The sequence below is a fragment of the Pongo pygmaeus genome, chromosome 3, assembly GCF_028885625.2.
Source record: "Pongo pygmaeus isolate AG05252 chromosome 3, NHGRI_mPonPyg2-v2.0_pri, whole genome shotgun sequence".
Taxonomy (NCBI): domain Eukaryota; kingdom Metazoa; phylum Chordata; class Mammalia; order Primates; family Hominidae; genus Pongo; species Pongo pygmaeus.
In genome coordinates, this window is record NC_072376.2 from 178013235 (window position 1) to 178036198 (window position 22964).

Sequence of the window (22964 nt, forward strand, 5' to 3'; positions counted from 1 at the left end):
CCCTTCTTTCATGTTTTGCCCTTCTTATAGCTTCCTTTGAGGAACAAAAATCATTGTTTGCTGTACCTTTGATCAGAAGAAAAAAGAAAAACTGAAATTAGTGAAGTCAGTGAAGTCTTCAGTCCCATCCTGAATCATTTTTACCCTCTGTTTAGGGACAGGTCTAGAACGAGTGAGCACAAAACTGAAGAGTGTGCCGAAAACCTCAGCAATCAAGATAACATTTGAACTCCATTTTTGAAAAAAATAAAAATTAATACCCACGAAAAATACATGATGAATAAAACATCAAAATTTTAGATAAACACAGGATATCAGGAGTGAGTGTGGTGGCTCACTCACCCAAAGTGTAATCCCAGCACTTTGGGAATCTAAGACAGGAGGATTGCTTAAAGCAGAGTTAGAGACCAGCCTCTGCAACATAGCAAGTCTTCCTCTCTAAAACAAAATAATTAGCCAGGCATGGTGGTGCATGCCTGTAGTCTAAGCTACTAGGGAGGCTGAAGTGGGAGAATCACTTGAGCCTAGGAGTTGAAGGCTACAGTCAGTTATGATCACCACTGCATTCTAGCCTGGGCAACAGGAAGACCCTGTTGAAAGGAAGACAGAGGGCCAGGTGCAGTGGCTCATACCTGTAATCCCAGCACTTTGGGAGGCTGAGGCAGGTAGATCACTTGAGATCAGGTATTCGAGACCAGTCTGGCCAACATGGTGAAACCCCATTTCTACTGAAAACACAAAAATTAGCCAGGCATGATGGTGCATGCCTGCAGTCCCAGCTACTCAGGAGGCTGAGGCAGGAGAATCTCTTGAACCCAGGAGGATGAGGTTGCAGTGAGCTGAGATTGCACTACTGCACTCTGGCCTGGGCAACAAAGCAAGACTCTGTCAAGAAAGAGAAAGGAAGGAAGGAAGGGGAGAAAGAAAGAGAGAGAGAGAGAAAGAAAGAAAAAGAAAGAAGAGAAAGAAAGAAAAAAGAAAAAGAAAGAAAGAAAATTAGTTAAACCATGTTAGAGCCTTTGGAAAAGGAAAAATCACTAATTTGAATCCCATCAGTAACAAGAGCCTTGTCTAGGCATATTGGGCCTGAGTTTCAGCCCTCGTTTCCTCCCTTCATTCTCACTTCCCAAAATGACCTCACTCCCCAAACTCCATGTCTGTAAATGATTTTCCAGTCTTGGCTTCCACTTGCCAAAGTGTTCATGGAAAGAACACCAGATTCTAGCCCTGGCTTCTTTTATATCTAAACTCTCATTTCACTACAAATCATATTATTGGATTCCAAGGAGTAAGACAGGTTAAGTGAGGTTGATGATTTGAGGCTTTGGCCCCTGTCAACTGCTCTGCAGAAAAGTATTATTAATCCCATCTGGAAGTCGGCCATCTGATTGTACACTAGGAATGCACAAGGACTATCCACACCATCTCCTGATTCTGAACACTTTTAGAATTACTACAACACTCCCTATTTTTGTAAGTGTTCTCTTAATACCTCATATCAGCTTGGTTTTGTGGCACTTGCCATGTAAGTGACTTTATACTAGTCTTCAAGCTGGGCGCAGTGGCTCGTGCCTGTAATCCAGCACTTTGGGAGGCTGAGGCAGGAGGATCACTTGAGTCCAGGAGTTCGAGACCAGCCTGGACAACATAGCAATACCTTATCTTTGTAGAAAAATAGAAAAAATTAGCCAGGTGTGGTGACACACACCCGTGGTCCCAAGCTACTGGAGTTCAAGGCTGCAGTGAGCCATAATTGCGCCACTGCGCTCCAGCCTGGGAGACAGAGCAACACCTTGTCTCAAAAAAAAAAAAAAGTCTTCAATAGGTGAGAGTAAAAGAATATTGTGGGTCATGCTGATGTGGGAGTGACTAAGCTCATGGGGGGATCTGAGAGGCGGTGGTGCCATCTTGGGAGTGACAAAGGCGAGGTCCCCATGTTGATGTAGTCCAGTGGGCCGTGGGCACAAGCACAGCTTTCTTTTGGGGATCTTGGGGCTCATAGCGAGTATAGAGGACTCTACATCCCGGGGTGGGTGAATGAATAATGTGCGTCTTGGCCACGGGGCATCTCAGAAAGCCCTGGGCTGCATTGTAAAGGGGCTTGTGGGGCAGGTCTATATTGGCAGACATTTTGGGAAGATTGGAAATTTTGACCTCTGGCCACTCAATTGGAAAAATGTTCCTCTTTCCACACCCCAGGAGGGGGTATAAGCCTTGTCGAATCCAGTTCAGAGAGGCTTTATGGCCAGTAAGGAGCCCTAGAAGCTGCTGTTGGGCTTAGGGAGTGGAACTTAGGGTGAGTGAACTTCCTGGGATGAAAGAGGAGGCCTGGTCGAGGTGGGGGATGGCATCTACCAGGAAAAGAAAAGCGGTAGTCCTCTTGCCCCAGGAGCCTTGGGTACCCATCTGCCTTCCTGACTAGCTGCATTCTTGCTCTGGAAGGGCCTGTAGACTTGATTTCCTTGGTTGGCCGCTCTGTCCACCAAAATTGTCCTTTGGTGGTGTTAGATTGTAATTTTGGCGACACCTCAAATTACAGTCAGACCAAGCGGGGCCAGACAGCCTACACTTGGTTGTTGATGGGCACGTGTCTGAGGAGGCACACTTAGAGACAAGCCAGTGTGTTGCTCTGGTCACCTAACAGCTCTGCAGGCCTGGGGCTGTTATTTCAGGATTGTTGCGAGTGGGCAGAATCTGACGCTGCTGCTGCTGCCTGGGCCCTACATGGCCCTGGTGGCCAACTGAGCAGTTCTGGGCTCTGCTGCTGACTCTGTGGCTTTGGGCTGCTAACCTCATCAAGGCCCAATTTTCTCCTCTTTAAACTGGGACATGAACAGTTTGTAAAGTGTGTAGAGGTTGGGCGCGGTGGCTCACTCCTATAATCCTAGCACTTTGGGAAGCCGAGGTGGGTGGATCACCTGAGGTCAGGAGTTTGAGACCAGCCTGGCCGGCATGTAGTGAAATCCCATCTCTACAAAATATACAAAATTAGCCGGGCATGGTTGCGCATGCCTGTAATCCCAGCTACTTGGGAGGCTGAGGCAGGAGAATCGCTTGAACCCAGGAGGCAGAGGTTGCAGTGAGCCAAGCTAACGCCATTGCACTCCAGCCTGGGCAACAAGAGTGAAACTCCGTCTCCAAAAAAAGAAAAAGAAAAAAAAAGTGTGTAGAGCCCCACCAAGTGTTAGCACCCAATAGGTGTTTTCTAAGATACAACTATAGTTATTATTACTTCTGCCATGTAGCTTTTGATCCTCAGGAGTCTTCCAAAGTCCCTGCCCCTCATGTGACTTCTCTCACTGTGCCTCAGTGCAGCCCCTACCCCTGACCCCAGGGCAGCCCTGGCTCCCTCCTGGCTCCCAGGGCCATGAAAAATCCCAGCCCCTGCTGAGCCTCTCTCTCTGCTCCATGCCTGGAGTCTTGAGGCAGTGGACAGGTAACTGGTGGAAAGACGTCTTGGCCAGGCTGTTTCCTTCTTAATCTCAGTGTCTTTATGTACAGAGTTGGCAGCTTTAGATTCTGTGCTTCTAAGGAAGGAGAGCAAGGGGAGGGTGTGGATAGTGAGGACCAAGGAGTTCCTAGAGGTAGCCCAGCAGGTGCCCCTCATCCCTCAGATGAGGCAGGTGAAGGTGGAGTGGAGAGATTTGGGAACAGGAGGGGGGCCTCGTCCAAATGGTGATGTCCTCTGTGCATCGTCCTGAATCCGGGCTCCATCCAGGCTTCATCAGCAGAGACCGGCAAGTGGATGACCTGGCTTGTTAGGGATGCCACAGCTGATGCCCCAGCTCAGGATGTCCACCTGGGTTCAAATCTCAGCTCAAATCTAAGGCAAGGCACAGAGCCTCCATTTCAGTGTTCCCATCCATAAACAGGGTCAGACAGCATGGAACCCATGGGGCATTATGGAGCATTAATGAGCTGAGGCGTGAAGAGTGCTCACACATTGCCTTGGCTCAGCAATGGATGGTGTCTGTCTCTGCTGTCAGAGATCACCTGGACCCAGTGTGATTCCTTCCCCCCAGGGGGGGTCTCCGCACGCCGTACAGTGCTGTCCTCTTGATCGGTTGGCTGCAGGAGGAGACAGCAGGCCACGGTGTTACTTAGTGCAATGATACCTCCTGCAGTGGGAACAGGGTCAAGAGGGATTTTTGGGGAGCAGGGCCACTCACTGGCCTAGCCCGAGGTACCCACCTGCCCTGGAACTGTGGTCTCATGGGGTCCAGGTGCTCCCCCTCTTAAGGGCCATGACAAGAAATGGGAGTGTCAAGTGGTGGGGAAGCGAACTGGCCAGCTGCCCCTGCTTCTCTGCCCCAGACGGACCTCTTCCTATGTCCTTTCCACCCACTTGTCTCCTCCTCCCAAATTCACCACAGGGACCCTTTCCCAGCCTCACTGAGTGGGGTTAGGGACTCTGCCTGCTGCTTTTTTGTCTTACTATTGATTAACAAATAGTACTTATCAATGACTGCTAATTGTTAATGTGTTTCTTTCTTTTTTCTTTTCTTTTTTTTTTTTTAAGAGTTTCGCTCTTCTTGCCCTAGCTGGAGTGCAATGATGCAATCTCGGCTCACTGCAACCTCTGCTTCCCGGGTTCAAGCGATTCTCCTGCCTCAGCCTCCCAAGTAGCTAGGATTACAGGGGCATGCCACCATGCCTGGCTAATTTTTTGTATTTTTTGTAGAAATGGGGTTTCACCATGTTAGCCAGGCTGGTCTGGAACTCCTGACCTCAGGTGATCTGCCCGCCTCGGCCTCCCAAAGTGCTGGGATTACAGGTGTGAGCCACCATGCCCAGCCAGTGTGTTTCTTATTTGTAGAGTGGTTCACGACTATTTTCTTTTCTTTTTCTTTTTTTTTGAGACAGAGTCTCACCCTGTCACCCAGGCTGGAGTGCAGTGGCGCAATCTCGGCTCACTGCAAGCTCCACCTCCCGGGTTCACGCCATTCTCCTGCCTCAGCCTCCCGAGTAGCTGGGACTACAGGCGTCCACCACTACGCCTGGCTAATTTTTTTTTTTTTTTCATATTTTTAGTAGAGACGGGGTTTCACCGTAGTCTCGATCTCCTGACCTCGTGATCTGCCCGCCTGGGCCTCCCAAAGTGCTGGGATTACAGGCGTGAGCCACCGCGCCCGGCCTGGTTCACAACTATTTTCATGTCCGGAAGGGAACTGACATAACTTGGTGTTAGAAGTATGGGATTTGAGTCCATTGCCCAGGTTCAAATCCAGCTCCATTTCTCAGTTTTCCTATTTTTAAGGTAACATTTCCTGAGAGGCTATATTAGTATGTCTATTTTGGCACTATTCTCTTCTCTTCCAATGTGATGTAAACAAAGATTTTGTATTATTTGTTTTTTGTTTTTTTAACTTACTGACATGCCACTTGGTGGCTAAAGCATTTGTGTTTCATAACTCAGTTATGCATATACCTAAATATGACTTGTATAAACTGAATAATAAATGTTATGAAGAGTTCAAATACTACAAGTAAATCAAAAGCAAAAATATTTCTAATTATTTAGCATTTGGTAAAATCTTTTAACAATATTAGCTTTGAAAAATGAAAAAATTTTAAACTTGTAACTTTTTAAAACTTTAAAAAAACTTTTTTTCTTTTCTTGGGATGGAGTCTCTGTCACCCAGGCTGGAATGCAGTGGCACACTGCAACCTCTGCCCCCAGGTTTCAGCCATTCTCTTGCCTCAGCCTCCCGAGGTGATCCGCCCGCCTCGGCCTCCCAAACTGCCAGGATTACAGGCATGAACCACCACACCTGGCCAATAGGGTTTCTACAACACCTGGCCAATAGGGTTTCTATCTTAATTTTTTTTTTTTTTTTTTGAAACAGAGTCTCTCTGTCACTCAGGCTGGAGTGCAGTGGCGCCATAGCAGCGCACTGAAACCTCTGCTTCCTGGGTTCAAGTGATTCTCCTGCTTCAGCCTCCTGAGCAGCTGGGATTACAGGCACCGACCACCAGGCCTGGCTAATTTTTGTATTTTTAGTAGAGACAGGGTTTCATCATGATGGCCAGGCTGGTCTCGAACTCCTGACCTCAGGTGACCTGCCCACCTTGGCCTCCCAAACTGCCAGGATTACAGGCATGAACCACCACACCTGGCCAATAGGGCTTCTATCTTAATTTTTTTTTTTTTTTTTTTTTGAGACAGAGTTTCTTTGTCATCCAGGCTGGAGTGCAGTGGCGCCATAGCAGCTCACTGAAACCTCTGCTTCCTGGGTTCAAGTGATTCTCCTGCTTCAGCCTCCTGAGCAGCTGGGATTACAGGCACCGACCACCAGGCCTGGCTAATTTTTGTATTTTTAGTAGAGACAGGGTTTCACCATGTTGGCCAGGCTGGTCTGGAACTTCTGACCTCAAGTGATTTGCCCCCCAAAAGTGCTGGGATTACAGGCATAAGCCACCATGCCTGTCTTGTTGAGTGATGTTTTTGTTTTTTTTTTTTTAGTTTTACTTTATGTTCCAGGATACATGAGTAGAATGTACAGGTTTGTTACATAGGTATACATATGCCATGGCGGTTTGCTGCACCTATCAACCTGTCATCTAGGTTTTAAGACAGGCATGCATTAGGTATTTGACCTAATGCTATCCCTCCCCTCACTCCCTACCCTGCAACAGGCCCTAGTGTGTGTTGTTTCCCTCCCTGTGTCCATGTGTTCTCACTGTTCAACTCCCACTTATGAGTGAGAACACACACAGCGTTTGGTTTTCTGTTCCTGTGTTAGTTTGCTGAGAATGATGGCTTCCAACTTCATCCATGTCCCTGCAAAGGACATGATCTCATTCTTTTTTACGGCTGCATAGTATTCCATGGTGTATATGTGCCACATTTTCTTTATCTAGTCTATCATTGATTGGCATTTGGGTTGGTTCCAAGTCTTTGCTATTGTAAATAGTGCTGCAATAAACATACGTGTGCATGTGTTTTTTTTTTTTTTTTTTTTGAGACAGAGTTTCGCTCTGGTTGCCCAGGCTGGAGTGCAATGGCGCAATCTCGGCTCACTGCAACCTCCGCCTCTCAGGTTCAAGCAATTCTCCTGCCTCAGTCTCCCGAGTAGCTGGGATTACAGGCGCCCGCCACCATGCCTGGCTCCTTTTGTATTTTTAGTAGAAACGGGGTTTCACCATGTTGGCCAGAGGCTGGTCTCGAGCTCCTGACCTCAGGTGATCCACCCACCTCAGCCTCCCAAAGTGCTGGGATTACAGGCATGAGCCACCGCGCCTGGCACATGTGCATGTGTCTTTGTGTCTTTATAGTAGAATGATTTATAATCCTTTAAGTATCTTACGTAATTAACAGCTCTGTACGCACAGTTACCACCCTCCTTTAAGCTACCTATGTCTCTCTCCTAGATACACAGTGGTGCCTCCAATTTCTTAAGTCTGTAGCAAAATTGATCTTTTCAAATACAAATAGAATCCTTTCACCTACCAACTGAAAACATTCCACTGGTCTTTTATTACTTTATGGAAGCAGTTCTCAAATCTTACCTTGCATTATAATCACCTGGAGGTCTTGGTAAAAGATTGCTTGGGCCACATCCCCAGTTTCTGATTCAGTAGGGCTGGTTTTTCCTTAAGTTCCCAGATGATGTTGCTGGCATGCGGACTGTACTTTGTGAACCTATGCTTTAAGGAAAACAAAGCAAAATGATCCATTAAGATCTAGTCCAAGTTCTTTGCCTAGCTCCCCATCATGTCATATATCAGTTATAATGTGATTTTACAGCTACTTTGCATTCTTTACCTAAAGTGTAAAAATCCCTCACTAGGCAGCAAGCTTCTTGGTGGGAATATGTCTCTAGCTTGTTTGAGGAATAAATAAAACCTGTAGTAGATTCCAAGCTCTCAGTTTCAACTATCGTCAAACCGGCTGATTCTTAACATGCCTGCACCTAAAGCGCCTCATCTACAAAGCTGAAATGATAATTCGTACCTGTAAGACCCTTGTGAGGATTAAAGGATGCTTACATAGGTCGAGGGTGCAGACGACGTAGGCTGGTGGGTTCTCAACTGGCAGCTAGCACTTCGCTCCCTTAACTCCCTACACCCCACTCCCAAACACGTACATTAACTCTTTGAAGAAACATGGCCACTTCATAAACCCTAACTTGGATCATAACATTTAAAGCTTAATTGACGCAGGCCCACCACCCCCATTCTAACGCTACAATTCTGAATTTCTCACAAAAGCTTCGCCAGAGACTGAGGAGATCCAGTCGTGGGCAGGCAGCGACTCGGAGATCTGGGCACAGAGAATGTTCAGGAAGCCCCTGCCCAGTTAAGCCTCATGTCGAGACCCTTCTGGGCCTTTCCTGTGGCCTTCCCAGCTCACCTGAAGCAGACAGATCAGTAACCCTGGCCACAGGATGCGCAGGACCCACCGAGCCCCGCGAGGAAGGACTCGAACCCCAGCCCCACCAAGTGCGCGGCTTCCTGCCTGGGGCTTAGTCTGTGCAGTGATTGGCGGTTCCTCCGGAAGTGGGCGGGAAGGGTCTGCCCATGCTCTGTGACCCCGGGTGCAGGGACAATGTGAAGAATATGAGGGCTGGGGGCGCCCTCCTCCGTGATCAGGGCCCTGTTGCCCCTAACTAACATTTAATTCCCCTGGCTATCTTTTCAGATATATATATATATTTTTTGAGACGGAGTCTCGCTCTGTCGCCCAGGCTGGAGTGCAGTGGCGCGATCTCGGCTCACTGCAAGCTCGGCCTGCCGGGTTCATGCCATTCTCCTGCCTCAGCCTCCCGAGTAGTTGGGACTACAGGCGCCCGCCACCACGCCCGGCTAATTTTTTTGTATTTTTAGTAGAGACGGGGTTTCACCGTGTTAGCCGGGAAGGTGTCCATCTCCTGACCTCGTGATCCACCCGCCTTGGCCTCCCAAAGTGCTGGGATTACAGGCGTGAGCCACCGCTCCCGGCCGATCTTTTCAGATTCTTATCATTTTTTATTTATATGATCAAACTTGAGGGTCCAAGTAAGTCTGCAAGTTGGTTTTAAAAGCTTCACCTGCACCGCGTCCCTTCCTAGATGGGGAGGGAGTGGAGAGCTTTGCAGGGTCAACTGCTTCCCATAGCCTGGGGTCACAGGGTGGAGTCCTTTAGCATCCTCTACCCTTGAAAGAAGAATAGACTCCGCTTTGGATTAGTTTGCATCTCAGTGGGTGCGTGGGTGGATCTCTTCCACCCTGTGGGATTGTGCCCCACCCTATGAACTCAGGTTCACCTGAGGAAGTGACATTTCAGGCGGAATTTGAGGGATGAAGAGGCATTCATTGGATCAATTCCATCGTCAAAGTCTTCAAGGCTGAAGGAAGAGCTAATGTGGAGCCTCTCAACTTTAAAGAATTTAGTACAGGCTGGGCATGGTGGCTCACACCTGTAATCCCAGCACTTTGGGAGGCCAAGGTGGGTGGATCACCTGAGATCAGGAGTTTGAGACCAGCCTGACCAACATGGTGAAACCCCATCTCTACTAAATAGAGAAAATTAGCCGGGCGTGGTGGTGCATGCCTGTAATCCCAGCTACTTGGGAGGCTGAGGCAGGAGAATTGTTTGAACCTGGAGGCGGAGGCTACACTGCGCCAAGATTGTGCCATTGCACTCCAGCCTGGGTGACAAGAGCGAAACTCCAGCTCAAAAAAAAAAAAATTGGGATAAGTTATTAAATATGAACAACTGAGCATATCAAATATGAAAAATGTAAGGTGGTTTGATATATAGAGGGATGCATAGGATGCTGTGGGAGTATAAAGAAGGAGCAGTACAACTTAGTGATTGAGTATCATGCCAGTGGTTATGCCAATTAGCATAATGTTGGATAAGCATGTTCAAATTCTTGTACACTCTGCTTTTACAGCTCTAATTGAGGATAATAGCTCCTAACTTATGGAGTTGTTTGATTGTTTAGTTGAACCTGTGACTATATGGAAGATCCTTAGCATAGTGCCTGACATATAATAAATTATCTTAGAGAACATTTCTCTTGGGCTGAGTCTCTAGAAGGACCAAAACTTAGTCCTAGGAAAGAAGTGAGGGTAGGGTAATCTATGCAGCAAGTGGTTTGTGAAAAGGGAAAGCATGGCACCTAGGTTGGTTGGTTGGTTGGTTGGTTGGTTGGTTAGTTGGTTGATTTGTTTGTTTTGGCCAAGTACTTTAGGGAACTGTAGCCAGATGAAGAAAATGAAATATGGAGGGCTCTGAAGGGTGAGCTAAGGGTGAAAAATGTTGTCCTGACTTATGGGGAGTTATAAACAGATTGTAATGAGGGGAAATATTTAATTCGTTAAAAAAGTGAAGGCCTGAAGGACAAGTTAAACAATGTTAAGAAGCAATAGGCATGCCTGGCATGAAGGCTCATGCCTGTAATCCCAGCACTTTGGGAAGCCAAGGTGGGCGGATCACCTGAGGTCAGGAGTTCAAGACCAGCCTGTCCAATATGGCAAAACCCCATCTCCACTAAAGATACAAAAACTAGCCGGGCATGGTGGTGTATGCTTGTAGTCCCAGCTAGCTGGGTGGCTGAGGCAGGAGAATCACCTGAACCCAAGAGGCGGAGGCTGCAATGAGCCTTGATCGTGCCACTGTACTCCAGCCTCGGCGATAGAGTGAGACTCCATCTCAAAAAAAAAAAAAAAAAAGCAATAGGCAAATCTTGAATTTGGGTAGTCTAGGACAAAGGTGGAAGCAGGGAACATTATTCTAGATTGAAAAAGGATTTAAAAGAACTAATAAGCAAATGCCAATACGTGGCTCTTGTTTGGATCCAGATTCCAATACATCTAACAGAAAGCTCCTTTGGCCAAGAAGAATGGGCACATATTAGCTACCATTTACATGATATTCTTATAATAAAAAGAGATTGTTATACTTCCCATTTTACAGGTCAAAGAAATGAGGTTAAAAAAACATCAATTTTCTTTTTTTTTCACAAAGTAATTTTACAATTGTAATAAAATACATAAAAGTGAAGTTTACAGTGAGTATGACTGACAGGTGAGTTACTTGGTTTAAATGATCAGGGAGTACTTCCTCAGAAAATGACATTTCAAATAAGAACTGAAGGATAAGAAGAATCGCTTTCCTAAATGCTTTACAAAAGGTACTATAAATGCTTATAAAATGTATTGCCTAAATGCTTTGTAAAAAGCTTAGACTCTTCTATGCCATTATCACTTTTCCTACCTTCTATTCCTCAACTTGAAATGATTCATTTAGAGGTAAAACAGAAAAATCATGTTCATAGGTCTGAGTATATAGTTTCTTTCTTTCTTTTTTTTTTTTTTAATTCATAACAGGCTATGAGGCGCAAAAAACCAAACACCGCATGTTCTCACCCATAGGTGGGAATTGAACAATGAGAACACTTGGACACAGGAAGGGGAACATCACACACCGGGGCCTGTCGTGGGGTGGGGGGAGGGGGAGGGATAGCATTAGGAGATATACCTAATGTAAATGATGAGTTAATGGGTGCAGCACACCAACATGGCACATGTATACATATGTAACAAACCTGCACGTTGTGCACATGTACCCTAGAACTTCAAGTATAATAATAATTTTAAAAAAAAGACAGCCATAATATGGCAGTAGTAATGACTGCACGCCTCAAAACACATCAGTTTTCTAAAGATACACAGCAAATAGCTGAGCCAGGATTCAAACCTGGTGTCCTCTCAATAATGTTAGTGCTTACATTGTGAAATACTGCCTCCTGTAGCATGTTGCTGTGATAGTTTTTGCTTGTGCAGTCCTAGGACACTGAGTTAAAACTTTAAGTTTGGGAATAATGGATAAATGGTGACTTTCTAGGGCTACTGCATTTTTTCCTATTCTGCTAGTCTAAAGAATTTCTGTATAGTAAAAGAACTTGCTAGATCACCAAGACAGAGCCAATTTCACATATCAAAACCATGCATATAGTATTACTCTCACTGTTGTTGGGTTATGAGGAAAGCGAGAGGAAGAAGAAGAGTTGAGAAAGTGTCTAGGGAAAGAAGGGGAAGGGGAAAAAATACTGTATTGATGGTTAGGTGGCTTGCAAGCTTTGATGGAGGAATTTGACTTGCTTAAAATCAGGTACCTGTGGGTGTCTTAAAAGCAAGCCAGGAAGTTTTTCTGCCTCACTTTTGTTTTGAAAGTGTCAAACTTAAAGAAAGACTGAAAGGGTACGCATGATTATACCTTTTCCCTGGACTCACCCCAGTTGTTACCTTTCTGCTACATTCACATTTTCTCTGTTTACATTTTTTTAAATTGCTGAACCTTCTGAAAGTTTCAGGCTTCCAAATGGGTTCCCCCGTGCATCAATATACATCTCCTAAGAACAAGAGCATTTTACTTACTATGATAATTTTACTGTGCCCAATTTAACATTGGTACAACAGTATGTGATATACAGTCCATACTAAGATTCTCACATTTATTTGTTGCTAACTTTTTTTTTTTTTAAGAAGGAGTTTCGCTCTGTCGAACAATCTTGGCTCACTGCAACCTCCCCCATCCAGGTTCCAGCAATTCTCCTGCCTCAGCTTCCCAAGCAGCTGGGATTACAGGCACATGCCACCATGCCCAGATAATTTTTTATATTTTTAGTAGAGATGGGGTTTTGCCACGTTGGCTAGGCTGGTCTCGAACTCCTGGCCTCAAGAGAGCCACATGCCTTGGCCCCGCAAAGTGCTGGGATTACAGGTGTGAGCCACCACACCTGGCCTGTTCCCAGCATTTTTTAGTTTTTTTGTTTCTTTGTTTTTTAATTTCGAGATCTCAGATTCAATCAGGGAATCACACATTGTATTTGTCATGTTTCTTTCCTCTCCTTAAATCGAAACCTTTTTTTTATGCTTGTTTTTCCTGACATTGACATTTTTGAAGAATGCATACTAGTTGTCTTGTAAGATGCTCCACAATCTGAATTAGAGTAATTTTCTCAGGGTTAGCTTGAATGGCAATATTTTTGGAAAGAATATTATATAGGCAATGTTGTATACTTGCCATTGCATCCTATCAGGAAGCACATAAGTTTGTCCCATATTTTTTAGTTTTTTTTTTTTTAAATAAGTAATGTACAGGGTGAATCTCTGCAATATGAATATCTTGTTTTTCCAAGAACTTCCACTCCGTGATTTTAGCATTCATTCTTAAACATTCTTGTGTGAATTCATATTAAACCTTCTTGTGTGAATGTTTAATACATTTGTGATTATGGAATCAGATTTTTAACATGGTGTCTTTTCTCACTCATAGGAAGGATTCCCTATCTTGGACCTGAGGCTGCTTTCTTGAAGAAAACTTGACTTTATTTCATTTAGTGGGAAGAGCAGCAGCCCAGCTATTAAGTTCTAGTATGCAATAGGCTGCAGGCTGTGAAGTGTTTGTGGCAGTAGACTCTGAAGCTAAGGAGCTGAGGGCTTAACAAGTTTCTAGAAGCTGCCATCAACATGCCAAGTCAGTAAAACTTGAAAGCTGGTCAGATTTCAAGGTCTTGGGAGGATATGCAATGCGTACTGGGTCTTGAGCTCTAGAGAGCTAGGCCTTGCTAAAATAAAAGAATTACCTTACCTACCATCTTTGTTCAAGGCTCAATGGAATTTGTGACGGCCCTGGCTGACCTCCGAGCAGAGGCTAGCTGTCCCATCTGTCTGGACTATTTGAAAGACCCAGTGACCATCAGCTGTGGGCATAACTTCTGTCTCTCCTGCATCATTATGTCCTGGAAGGATCTACATGATAGTTTCCCCTGCCCCTTTTGCCACTTTTGCTGTCCAGAAAGGAAATTTATAAGCAATCCCCAGCTGGGTAGTTTGACTGAAATTGCTAAGCAACTCCAGATAAGAAGCAAGAAGAGGAAGAGGCAGGAAGAGAAGCATGTGTGTGAGAAGCATTTGTGTAAGATGCATAATCAGGTTTTGATTTTCTTCTGTCAGAAAGACCTAGAGCTTTTATGTCCAAGGTGCAGTTTGTCCACTTATCACCAGCATCACTGTGTTTGGCCCGTAAAGAAGGCTGCCTCCTATCATAGGAAAAAACTGGAGGAATACAATGCACCGTGGAAGGACAGAGTGGAACTAATTGAAAAAGTCATAACTATGCAAACCAGAAAATCACTGGAACTGAAGAAAAAGGTAAAACATAGGGCAGAAGAAGTCAAGTCTGAATTTGAGCAACTTAGGTTATTTCTCCAAAATGAGCAAGAGACTGTTCTTAGGCAATTGCCAGATGAAGAGATGGATATTTTAGCACAACTAAATGAAAGCCTAACAAAATTTTCAGATTATACCTCCTTATTAAAATATCTACTAAAGGAGACAGAGAGCATGTATTTAAATCAGAACTGGAATTACTGGCAAATGTTAAGGATATCTATCACAGATATAAAAATTTAAAATTCCCTGAGCTGTTCTTATTCAAATTAAAAGAATATGGTTACCATCTGCCTCCACAATATTCTGGCCTAGACAAAATTATCAAGCGATTTCAAGTAGATGTAATTCTAGATCCTGAAACAGCACATCGTAAACATATAGTCTCAAAAGATAGAAAAACTGTGCACTATGGAAATACAACACAAAATGTACCTCATAACCCAAGAAGATTTTATCTCCTCCCAGCTGTTCTGGGTTCTAAGGGATATAGTTGTGGCAGGCAGTACTGGGAAGTAGAAGTGAAAGACAAGCCTGAATGGATTCTTGGTGTCTGTAATGACTCTCTTCCCAGAAGGAGGAAGAGTCAACCAATTTTAGTACAGGATGGATTATGGGGAATTTGGCGATCTAGTCAGAATAATTACATTGTATTGGGCCATAAGGAAATTATTCTGCTGCCACAAGTAATACCTAGTAAGATTGGCATTTTTTTAGACTATGAAATGAATGAAGTTTCCCTTTATAATTTGAATGATAAATCTCTTCTCTATACTTTTAATGATAATTTTACAGGAGCACTTTGGCCTTATTTTTTTACTGGAACTGACTCAAAACCTCTTAAAATTTCTACAGTAACAGATTCTGAATGAAGAACTATTAAAAGACTGTCATTTTCTTTCAACTATTAGACATAACTGAGCCAGTGAATATAGTTTTGATAATTCTGTAATTTGTCCAGTTTTCCCCACAAAAAAACAGAATAGTTTATATCTCAGTTTCAGCAACTTCTAAAAAACGTGATTATAGGACCTGCTTTATAATCAATAATGGGGTCAGCCGGGCGTGTGGTGGCTCACACCTATAATCCCAGCACTTTGGGAGGCCAAGGCGGGAGGATCACCTGAGGTTGGGAGTTCGAGACCAGCCTGGTCAATATGGAAAAACCCCGCCTCTACTAAAGATACTAAATTGGCGGGGCATGGTGGTGCATGCCTGTAATGCCAGCTACTCGGGAGGCTGAGGCAGGAGAATCACTTGAACCTGGGAGGCGGAGTTTGCAGTGAGCCGAGATTGCGCCATTGCACTCCAGCCTACAGCCTGGGCAACAAGAGCGAAACTCCCTCTCAAGAAAAAAAAAAAAATTATGGGGTCAATGACAAACTACCTTAGAAATTCTAAGACAAAATTCTTGAAAAATACATTACTGAAGGAATGTATTATGTAAGAAAACTGTATTACTCCTGTAATTGCCAATAGAAGCCCAATAATGTTTTTTCTGTGTTGCCTATATATTTGTCCTTTAAGAAAGATTAAGTCTTTTTTTTGAAATGGAGTCTCGCTCTGTCACCCAGCTGGAGTGCAGTGGCACAATCTCGGCTCACTACAATATCTGCCTCCTGGGTTCAAGTGATTCTCCTGCCTCAGCCTCCCAAGTAGCTGGGATTACAGGCATGCACCACCATGCCTGACTAATTTTGTATTTTTAGTAGAGACGTGGTTTCTCCATGTTGGTCAGGCTGGTCTTGAACTCCCAACCTCAGGTGATCTGCCTGCCTTGGCCTCCCAAAGTGCTGGGATTACAGGCATGAGCCACTGCACCCGGCCAAGATTAAGTCTTTATTAAAGGCATTCATCATTACTCTTGGACTACATGTTATGTAAAGATAGTCACTATCAACTTTTTTTTTTTTTCTCCTCTTTTGCCCAGGCTGGTCTTGAACTTGTGGCCTCAAGCACTTCTCCTGCTTCAGCCTCCCAAAGCACTGGGATTACAGGCATTAACCACCATGCCCAGTGCCACTTTTCCCTTTCATCTGTTTACTTCAGTATTCCTAAGTAACTTTATTCTTTATTCTGCGCGTCTTTGTCAGTACTGCCTTAGTCCTATAGAAAATGAGATGTCGGTCAGGTGCGTTGGCTCAAGCCTGTAATCCTAGCACTTTGGGAGGCCGAGGTGGGCAGATCAACTGAGGCCAGGAGTTCGAGACCAGACTGGCCAAAATGGTGAAACCCTGTCTCTACTAAAAATACGAAAAAATTGTTAGGAGGCCGAGGCAGGCAGATCACGAGGTCAGGAGATCGAGACCATCCTGGCTAACAGTGAAACTCCGTCTCTACTAAAGATACAAAAAAAATTAGCCGGGTGTGGTGGCGGGCACCTGTAGTCCCAGCTACTTGGGAGGCTGAGGCAGGAGAATGGCATGAACCCGGGAGGCGGAGTTTGCAGTGAACCGAGATTGCGCCACTGCACTCCAGCCTGGGCAACAGAGCGAGACTCCGTCTCAAACAAAAAAAAAAAGCCGCACATAGTGATGCATGCCTATAATCCCAGCTACTCAGGAGGCTGAGGCAGGAGAATCTCTTGAACCCGAGAGGCTGAGGTTGCAGTGAGCCGAGACTGGGCCATTGCACTCCAGCCTGGGTGACAAGAGTGAAACTCCATCTCAAAAACAAAAAGAAAGGAAAGAAAATGAGATGGCACTCTTACATCCTCCTCTACCACACACACGTATACACACAACCAGTAGATAATCTGTTCTCCTTCTGTTCCCACAGAGTACCCTCTAGTGCTGTTCAGCTACTGTCCTTCACTTCACTTTGGGAACTGACCTCTAGGCTCAGAAACCATATTAACTTAGTTCCATGTTTTCCTCCTTAGGTTTATTCTGTTAATTCAGAGATTAATATCGTTCAGTAGATCATAGATATGTAACATTTGGAAAAACTAGTGTCAACAAAAAAGACTGGTGAGCTTTTGATGGGATTATGTTGTATCTTTTTACATTAATGTGGAGAAAATTGACATCTTAACATGTCAGCTAGTAGACATAACTGAGACAGTGAATCTAGTCTGTTCCATCAATTTTTATGTCATTAACTTGTCTGAAGTTTGTAGTTTTCAATGTACATGTGTTTAACATCTTTTGTCAGATTTGTCCTTAACTATTTGATATTTTTATGTTGATTATTTCAATTCTAATTGTTCATTACTAGAATATGGAAAATTGATTTTCGTGCATTAATCTTATTTCCTATAAGCTTGCTAAACTCACTTCTAGGAGCTCTTATGTAGATTCCACTGGATTTTCTGTAGAGATAGTCATGTCATGGGCAAGTAGAGACATCGGTATTTCTTCCTGTGTAAGCTAGATCATTTTTCTTTCTTCTTTTTTTTTTTTTTTTTTTTTGAGATGGAGTCTCACTCTGTTGCCCAGGCTGGAGTGCAATGGCACAATCTTGGCTCACTGCAAACTCTGCCTCCCGGGTTCAAGCGATTCTCGTGCTTCAGCCTCCCGTGTAGCCAGGATTATAGGCTCCCACCACCACACCTGGCTAATTTTTGTGTTTTTAGTAGAGACGGAGTTTCACCATGTTGGCCAATGTGGTCTCGAACTCCTGACCTCGGGTGTTCTGCCCACCTCGGCCTCCCAAAGTGCTGGGATTACAGCCACTGCACCCAGCCCAAAAGCACAATTTTTAAAAATCTAGGTTTAAAGTTTCAATTATTTGTTTATAAAATTTATTTGATTTACAAATATTCCTTTATAACCCCCCCTGCCAGCTTTTCAGAGGCAGCCACTTTGAACTTTTCAGCTCTTTTATAGTCACCATATCACATTCTAATAATACTTTTGGATTTTTTAGTTTGAAGTATTATCATATCCCACTTTGGAAGATAAGAATTTGGAACAGCCTTCACCCAGTGGCCCTTCTAATAGAATTTATCATTTTTGTTTTAGGATATTTTCTCACATTTATTTTGATTATTTCAATAACATTGAAATAGAACAGAATAGAATTTATCATTTTTGTTTGAGAATATTTTCTCACATTTATTTTGACTATTTCAATAACATTCATTTCTGAGCCATGTATTGTGTAGTTATTGCCATTTTGTTTTCTGGTTTTTTTTTTTTTTTTTTGAGATGGAGTCTCGCTCTGTTGCCCAGGCTGGAGTGCAGTGGCACCACCCCGGCTCACTGCAAGCTCTGCCTCCCGGGTTCACGCCATTCTCCTGCCTCAGCCTCCCGAGTAGCTGGGACTACAGGTGCCCACCACCACGCCCGGCTAATTTTTTTGTATTTTTAGTAGAGTCGGGGTTTCATCATGTTAGCCAGGATGGTGTCGATCTCCTGACTTTGTGATCCACCCACCTCGGCCTCCCAAAGTGCTGGGATTACAGGCATGAGCCACCACACCCGGCCTCTGAAAATGTCTTTAGTCTATCTTGATATTTAATCAGAAGTTTTTCAGGGTCTGAAATTATAGTTTTGAAACAATTTACTCTTACATATTTTTAACCTTTTAAATTGAGAAATATATAGTTATGATATCTACAATGTATTATGAAATACATTAGCATAAACAAACGTTCTATAAGCATGACATTTAGTCAGTTACACAAATTTGGTTAGGAACTCGCACCCAAGGTCAGCTGGCATTATAATGGATAAATTTAAGCTCCAGGTACTATTGTAATGCTTCAATTATTTTTATTTTTTTGAGATAGAGTCTAGCTCTGTCGCCCAAGCTGGAGTGCAGTGGCGTGATCTCTGCTAACTGCAGCCTCTGCCTCCTGGGTTCAAGCAATTCTCGCACCTCAGCCTCCCAAGTAGCTGGAATTACAGACGCGTGCCACCACACCTGGTCAACTTTTGTGTTTTTTAGTAGAGACGGGGTTTCACCATGTTGGTCAGGCTGGTCTTGAACTCCTGACCTCAAGTGATCCACCTGCCTCAGCCTCCAAAGTGCTGGAATTATAGCCATGAGCCACCACGCCTGGCCAGTTATCTTAATCTTACACCAATCCAGAGAAAATTAAACATCTCGTTAAATTACAATAATGAATTATAGTAGACATCAAAACTAGGATGACATTGGTGAAATGTGTTATTAGAGATACATGGATTGACTGAAATATTTGAGGATCTGTAAACACAGTGGTTTCCTTGGACAAGAAAACAATCATAGTTTAAAGACAGAATCGTTCTTGTAAGTGATAAGAGTTTCATAAACGAAAAATATAATCGTGTATTTCCAGCATCCCTACTCTGCACTCCTCTTGCCAGTTTCTGGCTACTTAATATTCCACTACCAACCTTATGCCCCAAGAAATAATCACTATAATATTATTTTCCCCATTTCCCCTACATAATCAGCCTTCTTCCTAATTGTTCTATCCCTTACTTATTGCTGAAACTAAGGCACTGAGATACTGGAAAGAGCATGCATTTGAAATCCCATACTAGGTTGGACAGTTTGTGGCAGTTATCAATATATTGCCTCTAACTTATCTTTTCAAAGAATCAGCTTTGGTTTTGTTGATTTTCTGTCTTGTTTCCAATTTTAATTTTATTGATTTCTGCTCTAATTTTTATTTTTGTCCTTCTGCATGCTTTACATTGAAAAGCTTTACATTTGCTTTTGTTCTTTCTAGTTTCTTAAGGTAAAGGGTTAAGTTGCTGATTTTAGATCTTATTTTCTAATATGCTATAAATTTAATGCTATAAATTTCTCTGTAAATACTGCTTTAGCTATGTTACACAAACATTGAAATATTGTATTTGTATTTGTATTTTGCTCAAAATATTTAATTTTCCTGAGACTTACTCTTTGACCCAAGGGGTATTTAGAAGTGTACTAATTTTCACATTTTTGTGGATTTCTCAGAGATTTTTCTATAATATCAACTTTAATTTTGTATTATTTCTATTCTTTAAACGTGTGAAGGTATGTTTCATAGCCTATGATGTGGTTTATCTTGGTGAGTGACTCAGAAGCTTGAAAAGAAGGCTGATTTTGACTTCTCTGTTTTTTGTTTTTATTGGAGACAAGATCTTAACTAATGTCACCCAGGTTGGACTCAAAACTCCTGGTCCCAAGTGATCCACCCAACTTGGACTTCAAAAGTGCTAGGATTAAGACAGGGTCTGGCTATATTGTCCAGGCTAGCATTCAATAGCTATTCACAGGCACAATCATAGCCCACTGCATCCCCAAACTCCTGGGCTCAGGAGATCCTCCTGCCTCAGCCTCCAGAATAGGTGGGACTACAGGTGCACACCACCATGCCTTGCTTCTCTGGGTTTCATCATGTTTTATGATTACATTTTAATCTCTTCTATTAACTTTTTATTTTATTTATTTATTTTTTGAGACAGAGTCTCGCTCTGTCACCAGGCTGGAGTGCAGTAGCACAATATCAGCTCATTGCAACTTCTGCCTCCCAGGTTCAAGCAATTCTCTTGCCTCAGCCTCCCTAGTAGCTGGGACTACAGGCACTTGCCACCACGCCCAGCTAATTTTTTTTTTTTTTTTTTTTTTTTTGAGATGCAGTCTCGCTCTGTCTCCAGGCTGGAGTGCAGTGGTGCAATCTCAGCTCACTGCAACCTCCACCTCCAGGGTTCAAGCGATTCTCCTGCCTCAGCCTCCTGAGTAGCTGGGACTACAGGGGCACACCACCATGCCCAGCTAATTTTTGTATTTTTAGTAGAGACGAGGTTTCACCATGTTGGCCAGGATGGTCTTGATCTCTTGACCTCGTGATCTGCCCGCCTCGGCTGCCCAAAGTGCTGGAATTACAGGCATGAGCCACCACATCCAGCCTAATTTTTGTACTTTTAATAGAGACTGGGTTTCACCATGTTGGCCAGGATGATCTCACTCTTGACCTCATCATCCACCCACCTTGGCCTCCCAAAGTGCTGGGATTATAGGCATGAGCCACCGTGCCTGGCCTTATTATATACATCTTTTAAAAACATTTTTTAGTGGTTCTCCCAGAGGTTTACAGTATACATTTTTAAAAAATTTGAGGCCTCCTTTAAGTGAAATTATACTGTTTCCCTTTCAGTATAAGAATCTTGTAATAGTATATTCCCAATTCTCACTGATGCTTTGTGGTCTTGTATTCATACAATACTTTTACATATGCTGGAAAAACACTTATTATTGTTTTAAACAGACAGTTATCTTTTAGAGAAATTACCATTATTTTATTTTATGCACTTTATTTCTTTGTGTAAACACAAGTTTCTGATATCTATAATATTCCTTTGACCTGAAGTACTTTAACATTCCTCATAGTGTCTGTTTGATGGCAACAAATTCCCTCCATTTTATTTTTCTAAGTATTTCTCCATTGCTTTTGAGAAATGGGCTAATCGGTTATAGAATTGTGAGTTGGCCAGTTTTTTTTATTTACAGAAGTAACTATTGTCTCCTTGATTTCACATTTTCTGATGAGAGGTCTGTTGTAATTCTTATCCTGCTTCCTTTGTAAGTAGTCATGCACTGCATAACAGTGTGTCAGCCACTGACCACATACATGATGGTGGTCCTATAAGACTATAAATCTGCATTTTTGTAGAAACTTTCTATGCTTACATACCCAGATACAAAAATAGTTGCCATTGTGTTACAATTTCTATAGTATTCAGTACAGTAACTTGCTGAACAGGTTTATTAGCCTAGGAGCATATAGCTTGCAGGTATAATAAGCTACACAACTGCAATCTAGGTTTGTGTAAGCATACTCTATGACGTTCACAGAATGATGAAACTATCCCATGATGTACTTCTCAGAACATATTCCCATAGTTAACGTATGCAAGGCAGTAATGTAGTTTTTTACTTGGGCTGCCTTCAAAATTGTGTTTTTGATTTTAATTTTCAGCAGTTTGAATTTGATTGATATATTGATATGTTTGGAGATATGTTGTCATTTTTTTCTTGTTTTGGTTTGTGTGTTTTGGTAGTCATGATGCTTGGTGTTATCTGGGCCTCTTGGTTCTGGAGTTTTACTGTCTGTAACTAAATTCTTGGCCATGATTTTTTTAAATATTTCCTCTGTTTTACTTTTTAAATTTTTATTTATTTTTGCCTTCATTTCCTAGTGATGAGATTTCTTCTTTCTGAGATTCCAAGTATCCATAAATGACACTGTTTGATACTGTCCCACAGTTCTCAGTTTTTGTTTTTTATTCTTTTCACTTTATATTTCAGTTTGGGTAGTTTGTTTATCTATCTTCAAGTTCACTGATTATTTCCCTCAGTGTATTGAGGGTACTAATGAGCCCACTGAAGGCATCTTCATCACTTTTCTGTGGTTTTCATTGCTAGCATTTCCATCCGATTTTTTTTTTTTTTTTTTTTTTTTTTTTTTTGAGACGGAGTCTCACTTTCTCACCCAGGCTGGAGTGCAGTGGCACGATCTCGGCTCACTGCAACCTCCACCTCTCGGGTTCAGGTAATTATCCTCCCTCAGCCTCCGGAGTAGCTGGGATTACAGGCACCCGCCACCACACCAGGCAAATTTTTTTTTGTATTTTTAGTAGAGACAGGGTTTCACCATGTTGGTCAGCCTAGTTTGGAACTCCTGACCTCAAGTGGTCTGCCTGCCTCAGCCTCCCAAAGTGCTAGGATTACAGGCGTGAGCCACAGCACCGAGCTTTTCCATTTGATTTTATAGTTTCCAACTCTGATAAAATTATCTGATCCTGCATGTTGCCTTTATTTTCCACTAAAGCCTTTAACATATCAATTACAATTATTTTTTCATTTTTTTGCATGAGAGTTCC

The 22964-nt window shown here is 43.1% G+C and overlaps 1 protein-coding gene and 1 long non-coding RNA gene across 2 annotated transcripts; one reads left to right on the plus strand and one right to left on the minus strand.

Annotated features, from left to right (window-relative positions):
- Positions 1 to 3471: 3471 nt before the first annotated feature.
- LOC129035323 (uncharacterized) lies at positions 3472 to 8431 on the minus strand. Its single transcript, XR_008502165.1, has 3 exons — positions 8354 to 8431; positions 7510 to 7647; positions 3472 to 4068 (listed from the first exon to the last, which is right to left on the minus strand). It is a non-coding gene; the product is annotated as an uncharacterized LOC129035323 (long non-coding RNA).
- A 4840-nt stretch (positions 8432 to 13271) lies between these two features.
- On the plus strand, positions 13272 to 15035 carry LOC129035317 (tripartite motif-containing protein 60-like). The gene is given in 2 exon segments (XM_054485587.1): positions 13272 to 14341; positions 14344 to 15035. Coding segments are annotated over 2 exon segments (1428 nt in total). The 5' UTR covers positions 13272 to 13605.
- The last annotated feature ends 7929 nt before the right edge of the window (positions 15036 to 22964 follow it).